This window comes from Etheostoma spectabile, chromosome 13 (assembly GCF_008692095.1).
Source record: "Etheostoma spectabile isolate EspeVRDwgs_2016 chromosome 13, UIUC_Espe_1.0, whole genome shotgun sequence".
Classification (NCBI taxonomy): Eukaryota; Metazoa; Chordata; class Actinopteri; order Perciformes; family Percidae; genus Etheostoma; species Etheostoma spectabile.
In genome coordinates, this window is record NC_045745.1 from 16,258,754 (window position 1) to 16,266,040 (window position 7,287).

At 37.8% G+C, this 7,287-nt stretch overlaps 2 protein-coding genes and 1 long non-coding RNA gene across 4 annotated transcripts in view; 2 read left to right on the top strand and 1 right to left on the bottom strand.

Annotated features, from left to right (window-relative positions):
- Positions 1–1,769, top strand: part of LOC116700077 (LIM/homeobox protein Lhx8) — a 6,273-nt gene extending 4,504 nt beyond the window's left edge. For both annotated transcript variants that reach the window (XM_032532931.1, XM_032532930.1), the window contains exons 7-8: positions 661–832; positions 979–1,769. In XM_032532931.1, the coding sequence (XP_032388822.1) occupies positions 661–832; positions 979–1,055 (249 nt within the window). In that variant the 3' untranslated portion in view covers positions 1,056–1,769. The remainder of the gene's footprint in view (positions 1–660; positions 833–978) is intronic.
- The window catches only part of LOC116700078 (uncharacterized), an 8,995-nt gene continuing 2,478 nt past the window's right edge, over positions 771–7,287 (bottom strand). Inside the window, exons 2-3 of the long non-coding RNA XR_004334560.1 lie at positions 3,497–3,501; positions 771–782 (exon numbers count right to left, since the gene is read on the bottom strand). This is a non-coding gene — a long non-coding RNA (uncharacterized LOC116700078). The remainder of the gene's footprint in view (positions 783–3,496; positions 3,502–7,287) is intronic.
- LOC116700076 (kelch-like protein 20) overlaps positions 3,216–7,287 on the top strand; it is a 15,558-nt gene continuing 11,486 nt past the window's right edge. Inside the window, exons 1-3 of the mRNA XM_032532929.1 lie at positions 3,216–3,343; positions 5,664–5,726; positions 6,944–7,201. Of these exons, the coding sequence (XP_032388820.1) occupies positions 5,704–5,726; positions 6,944–7,201 (281 nt within the window). The 5' untranslated portion in view covers positions 3,216–3,343; positions 5,664–5,703. The remainder of the gene's footprint in view (positions 3,344–5,663; positions 5,727–6,943; positions 7,202–7,287) is intronic.

Below are 7,287 nucleotides of genomic sequence, written 5' to 3' on the forward strand. Positions count from 1 at the left end.
AAAAAGAATTGTCTGTCTAAATTCTCGCATAACAAAAAAGTGAATCTGTAGGACTGCAATAAAATTCGGCTTTATAGTTTAAGCCACTAAAATTGTAAATGAACATGCTCAGCCAATAGATGTTCCTGTGGAACTGCCATTTTTAGATGGCCAAAGGAAGCTTGAACATTATTTTCTGAGCCAACTAGATGAGCGCTCTGCTCAAAGAGTTAACCACACCACCATTTGTCATTCTGGCACCTCCTTTTTCTTTTAAACCGAGAGCGCCATTTAGTGGGGTCAGCGCATACAATTTATGGTTCATGAAACTTTATTTTGACATTTTCTTTACAGTCCCACTACCTGATTTTTAATCAATTAAAAATTTAACTAATAGCTCCATTATTTGCATGAACATGCCCTGACAGCCGCATTTCCTCAAATGATCAAATCCTAAATTGTAAAGCTATCTGGCCCCTTCCTTTGCATTAGATTGTTGGGTAATTTCAACAATATAGAAACTGAAGCTTCTTCTACTGTACTCAAGTCAAAAGTGTAGGAGCATCAACTAACGGTTCCTGCACAACTAATGTAGTTTCATATTTCTGTCTGGACAAATAAAAGGGAAGTGTGGAACCAGCAGGGTCCACTTCAGCAGCTATCAATCCATTCTCTCTTCAGGTATGGTTTCAGAACTGTCGAGCTCGTCAAAAGAAATACATCAGCCCAAATTCTACCTTGATGACATCATTTGCTCCTGGTCAGCTGACACCACCATTAATGGAGGATCTCCAATACACAACCTATATGTCCCCAGATGCACCCCTCTACAATACACTGACTTATATGGATGGTGAGAAAGCATGTTGGCCAACACTACACTGAGCCAAGATTTTTACCATGCAGAAAATGAACATCACCTCATAAAATCCAGAAAACCTGTTATTACAAAGAATGCATTTTTATTAATATCTTTTTTTTTTTTTATATCTTCCCTAGTCCAAACTCCAGACCCCCTATTACTTCAGCCACTTATATCCCATTCGCTGACACAACTGCCAGTGAGCCGTGCCTGAGCTACAGCCTGCCTCTCAAACTGAAGACTGTTTGGCTGATGGGAGATGAAGAGCATATATTACTCTTTAATACAAGTGTAGTGAGGAAGACTTTAATAGACTGTCCAAAATGCCAGAAATTTGATTAAACTATTAGTTTAATTGTCACTGTGTGTGAGCAAATAACTGGAATTAACTTGTTTATAACTTCCATCTAATCAAAGATTCACATGTGAGAATAGGTTTTGACAATTGAAAACAAATTTATGCCTATGGGTATATGAGATTACATTTTTGTTAATATGTATATGTTATGCATTTTTGTACTTAATTTATTTGGAGAATATGAGCTAAGGCACTTTGGAAAGGGATAACTGAGTTTTGATTTGGTTTTCAGTTGTTTAAGGAGGTTTGAGGATGATAAAATGATCAGTTGGGCACTCAAAAGATGGTTTCTCTTCTGTAAAGACTTTTTTATTTTATTTTTTTATATAAATTTGGTTTATATTGCAAATGCGAAGCGCTGATCATAGATTCTCCTGCTCCTTGCTGTGTAGACGGACCATTCTCCACTTGCAGTGCCGATGTCTGTTAAAACAACCACTTTTCTTTTCACTAGAGCATGTGTTCAAGACAAAGCAATACAATGTCTGACTGTATGAACTGCACACTGGGAATAGATTTCATGTTAGATGTTTGAAATACTGGAAATTAAAGTTCATGGTTGCAACAAAAGTTTAATTTCTTAAATTTAATTTTGTCTCTGGAATGAATTGTTCAAAGTTGGTATTACTGATACAATGTAGCTATACCCACTCAAATGTGTACTGTACAGTTTAGGGAACTTGTTTTAGTACTTTCCATTGTCTGCTTCCAATAGACTGCTATTTTTACTCCACTACAGTTAGTTCCTCTGCAGATGAAGGCTTTACACACATTAGTAATGATGGTGGATAATGACATTTGAGAAACTATATTTTAACAAATTTGATTTAACCTGGCCCTAATACTTATGGCTGTTGAGAAATCCTTTAACTTTCCACGTGGAAGTGGATGACCAATCAGATGTTTGCTGATGATTTATTCTGCAAGCTTTCTCCTGTCATCAATCAAAGCCAGCAACACAAGCATTTGTTCAACAACGCTGTCCATGGTGCTGATCCTGCTGCACACCTCAGACTGGACCTTCCTAAGTAACAAAGGGTAATATTAGGGTGTAACACATGCACAGTAAAGGCTGGTCTGCACTTGATTAAAGGCTTAATGGCTGGTAAATGCTCCAGTTATTTTGCACATGTGTCATACCCCACCGCTCCCATGATGTCAGACTATCCCAACCTCCATTTTATAGTCTTGAAAATAACCAAAAATCACCAGACCAACTTAGGTTAACAGTAATAATTAACCTCTGTTTCCTGCTTAGGAGACTCCAGTTGATAGAATAAGACCTCCTTTGAAATAAACATATGAATACCTTAGAATATTTAGTCTTTATTAATTTGTCTATTTTTGGCAAGATTTTTTGTGTTAAATCCTTGCCTCATTGGGTAAAAAAAAGTGTCTAGACATCCTGAAGTTGTGGATCTCTCCTCATTAGTGAGAGACCTCTAATGATCATCTAAATAATATACACAGCACGTCTCGAATGAAACTACAGAAAGAAGTTGGTCAGAATGACATCTCTTAGACACTTTCATGGGTCTGATGAAGAATTGGGGAAATTTGGATGAATACTCTGTTGGCTGCAACTGTTTCCATGGTGGACACAACATTAAGACCTATTCAATAGCCCTACAATAAACAGGGTTTTTGATTCTCTGTCGTAAATTTTTAAACTCTACTTTGTGTAGGATTGTATAATAGGTATTTTGTTGTATTTAGGCTTATAAACATTTACTCAAATATAAGTAAGCACTTGTTTTTCTTCTTTCCCCTCAAGGCAAAGGGAAGACGGTAACACATTTTCCACCTTTGCATTGCTTCAAAACTGAAGGCTTGACTCACTTTAAACTGTAGGTATTGTCTTGGTTAAAGTTTAAACTATGTACATTTCCTTGATATTAATCTAATTATTTCATAAATTGTACATGTGTGTAATTGTAAAATAGTGTCTAATTTGTAGGCTTTACAAATAATGCGATGACGTAATCTCGTACTTTTATTTTGAAAAAAGAACTGTGACCGGAAGTAGCGCTTGGCATTTGGCATGCGCATAATACAGGGGAAGACCAGCGTTTAGCCGACGGCATTAAATTGTAAACATTAGCAACCTGGGCAACTACTTTCTGTCTTTGGAATGGAAATATAAGGTAAATTCCGTCTTGAACGTGTCTACCTTTTGTCAGATAGTTATACTTATAACAGTGTACACATGCAGTCTGGGAGGAGTTAACGCTAACTTATTTAACGTTATCTGGGGTTTTTGACCTGATGCTGAGACAGACTCAAACGGCCACAGACACCCTAGCTAGCTTAACATGTTGGCTTACAAGGGGATGTCTTTAGATTTAGTTACATTTTTTTTTCTTTGGTTGTATCGATTATCTTTAATGGTCTACTTTTGCTGTGTTAGGAATTGCCTGTGGATTCCTAACGTTAGCTAGCTACCTGAGAGTTAAAGTTAGCGACAGGACATAGCGTTAACCGACGTCCTCCGTGGATGAGCTAGCTAGGTAGCTAAGTTTACTAACATTGATTTGTATAGTTTTGCGCAGTTTTGGAAGCACGTTTTTCAACAACCATTAATTAACCTCACAGGAGCCCAAAACTGACCATACCATAGGAAATTGTGATTAACGTTAGCTAGCTAGTGTTAGCAAACTGTCTTAGCATCCGGATCTGTCCGGCTGAAACTGATTGACTGAGATGGCTAACAACAAACAGTTAGCTATCTTAACTACTTACTAAGCTTGCAAAAAATGTAGCTAGAAACAAACCACTCACATGAAACGTGTATTAACGGTAACGTTACATGAGGTGAAATGACGGACATGGGGATATTCTGACACAAAGCTGATGTTAAAAGTATCTAGCTAATTAGACATCTGATCCGAGCAACACTAGCTATCGGTTTGCCTTCCTGGTTTCACACTATTTAATCCTTATGTGTGATACAGTTAATGACGTTAGTGTAGGCCTTATGGGCAGGGTCCAAAATGAACTTATTTGTCTACCAGCCAAATGGCTAGCTAGTTAATGTTCACATTTTACCAGTCTCTTAATAAATTACCATTGTGTTTTGGCTGGTGAGTGAAGCTAAGCTACCAGCCACTTGCATATATTACCAGCATTTGGCGAGTAGCTGGTGCTAATTTTGGACCCTGCTCATGGGATCTGAAACTGTGCTCCACCTAGCTGCTGCATGCTGTGACAACTGAGTCCCAAACGTACTGCTGGCAATATCAGATTTACAATTATTTAAACAAGGACAGATGCCAAATTGTATTATAGTGATAGAAAAAAATGTTAACTCTCATGCATTTCGTTCATTGTCTTAAACTCACTGAATACAACAACCACAGAATACATTGTATGGGAATACTGTACTCCAAAGTGTTATATTCTACAACAAGAGGTATCGTAGCACTAAAAATTGACACCTGTGTAACTAGCAAATACACTAAGTTACCTGTTCAATAGTTCCATCTGTGAAATGTATTGGAGCTCAATACAATGCCAATGTGAAGCCTGTTGTGTAGTGCTTTTGGACATACTCTATCAGAAATGTAGGTTCCATCATTTAATAGTGATGACCAAATGAATCAATCAAATGTTATATAAATAAAGCTTCATGAACCATTTTTTTCTGTTCAATTTAGGGTTAAAACACACTGAATTGCCACTCCACTCTAAGCTTTTTTCCATCTTGTGTGGTCAACAAATACAACAAATGGTTCATGAAGCTTCATTTGTACATCAACAGGGTCCAGAATAAATCTACCAGCCAAAGGCTGATAAAATATGCAAGTGGCTGGTAGCTTTGCTTCACTCACCAGCCCAAAAACAATGATAATCTATTGAGTGGCTAAAATTATTTGAACACTCACTAGCAATTTGACAGGTGCACCATAAATTAATTTTGGTGTTTGTAGTTGAATTGTGTCGTACATATATCCAGCCAAAGAGAACGCGTTTTTTAATAGTGTGTTCTGGGGACAGGCAGCTCATGGATAGTGAGGAGATGTTTGCTGTATGTGACAAAAAAATGTTGTAGCCTAAAACACGCGGGACATTGCTTGGAGCACCTTTAAACACCTGTTTGACACAGTGTCAACAAAATCGTTCCATCCTCAACTTTACAAAGGCACGGTTTATTGCAGGGCGGCGTTATTTGATTGTAATAGATTGTACAGGTGTGTTGGATAAACTGACTCATTGTAAGCTAAGGATCAATCTGATCTCAGTATTTTTTTTGGAGACATGGCTACAGGTCAAATTGGGAAGCAAGACCGGTCGTATTGCACAAACTACAATGATAAACAAATGGAAACATAAAACTAGATACAAAAAACTAACTTTGTGAAAGGACCCTTTGGCAAACACTGCTGCATTGACTTTAAAATCTGTTACATTTGTGGTGAAGACAGACTGACTAAAGAGAAAATCTAATTTGTTTTGTCGTCCTGGTAGATCAACCCAAGGCGTGGGACCAGACGTTGTTCTTCAGTGCATGGACGCAAAGCCAATGCGCAGGTAGGTGGGGTATGAAGGCAATTTTATATGATCCTTTTCCAGATTGAAAGAGATGTTGGTATTATTTCCAGACTCTGTCTAGACCAGGGATCTTCAACAGGGTCCAAATTATTCTTATTTGTAACATGTTATGTCCAACATATTATTAGCAAAAATAACTCTCCACTAATGATAGGCCTACTGGCCTTATAGGTAAGGTAGTCACTAAGGCCATCCATACAGTTCATCCCAAAGGATTCACTGTGCCACATGTTTGTTTAACATTAAAACATTTATTAGGCTTTTTTAATAGCTTAGTATTCTATGCAAAAAAAGGTGTGTAGAAAGTAGTGGTCCCTGCTCCGTCTCTTTTAGTTTTGGCTTAAACATTGAAGACCCCTGGTCTAGATTGTTGACTGTGAATGTGATTTTGCTTTGATTAAATGTCACTACCATGATTTTTTTTTTTCTATTTAACCTTTATTTACCAGGAAGTTAAATAAAGGTAGATTGAAATCTTTTTTCCAAGGGAGACCTGGCCAAGACGGCACACCAGTTACAATTTAAACAGAAATACAGCATAGTCAAAATCACATGATGGGTGTTTAATTTCCATGTGGGTTGAAAGTTTTTTTTAAGCGACGCTGCTAATGTGGTGTAAACACAGGATCCAGTCCCCTATGTGAAGACACCTTTCAAAGTAATGCAACTCCACAAACTACAGCTTTTAAAATGCTTTCCTTAAACATATTTGCGTTGCACTCTCACAAAGTCGTGTGCCTCACAAGAGACAGATTAAAATGGATGGTCAGAATGGAAGCAGCAGATGCAGTGATTGCCTTTTTTTATTTTTTATATACACAGTAGGAATTAAGCTTCAAAAAAGGCTTGCTCCTAAAATTTCTATCATGCAAATAGATAGGGTCTTTGCATTTTATTTATCAGAACTTTAATATATTTTGATGTTCCTCTGTTGTGAAAATAAAACAAATTATTATTTTAGTGAGAACTCATGAATAACTACAAATAACTAATGTTAGGGTAATCTGTTTATGTTTTTGTCACGTGTTTCTGGATATATTAAAAAATATATATATCGGATTTTTAAATGATTAAATATTTGTATCGTATCGGCCGTAAAAATCCACTATCAGTCAAGCTCTAGTGTGTAATGCAGGATTTTAGTTTAACTTTCGAAGGTTTAATGTCTAATTATTGCCCATCTGGTTCATGTTTAGGGTTACCAGCGCACGCCAAGACGCCACTGGAATGGACATCACCAGCCGCTGTACTCTGGGGGACCCCAACAAGCTCCCTGAAGGGGTCCCCCAGCCTGCACGCATGCCCTATGTCTCGGACAAACACCCCCGACAGACCCTGGAGGTGATCAACCTGCTGAGAAAACACCGTGAGCTCTGTGACGTGGTGCTAGTGGTGGGTGCCAAGAAGATCTACGCTCACCGTGTGATTCTGTCGGCCTGCAGCCCCTACTTCAGGTACAAGGAGACACACATTAAATTCAACTCGCATCTAGTAAAGGGAAACCTATCTGGACATGAATCCACTGGCCAATGAATTAACA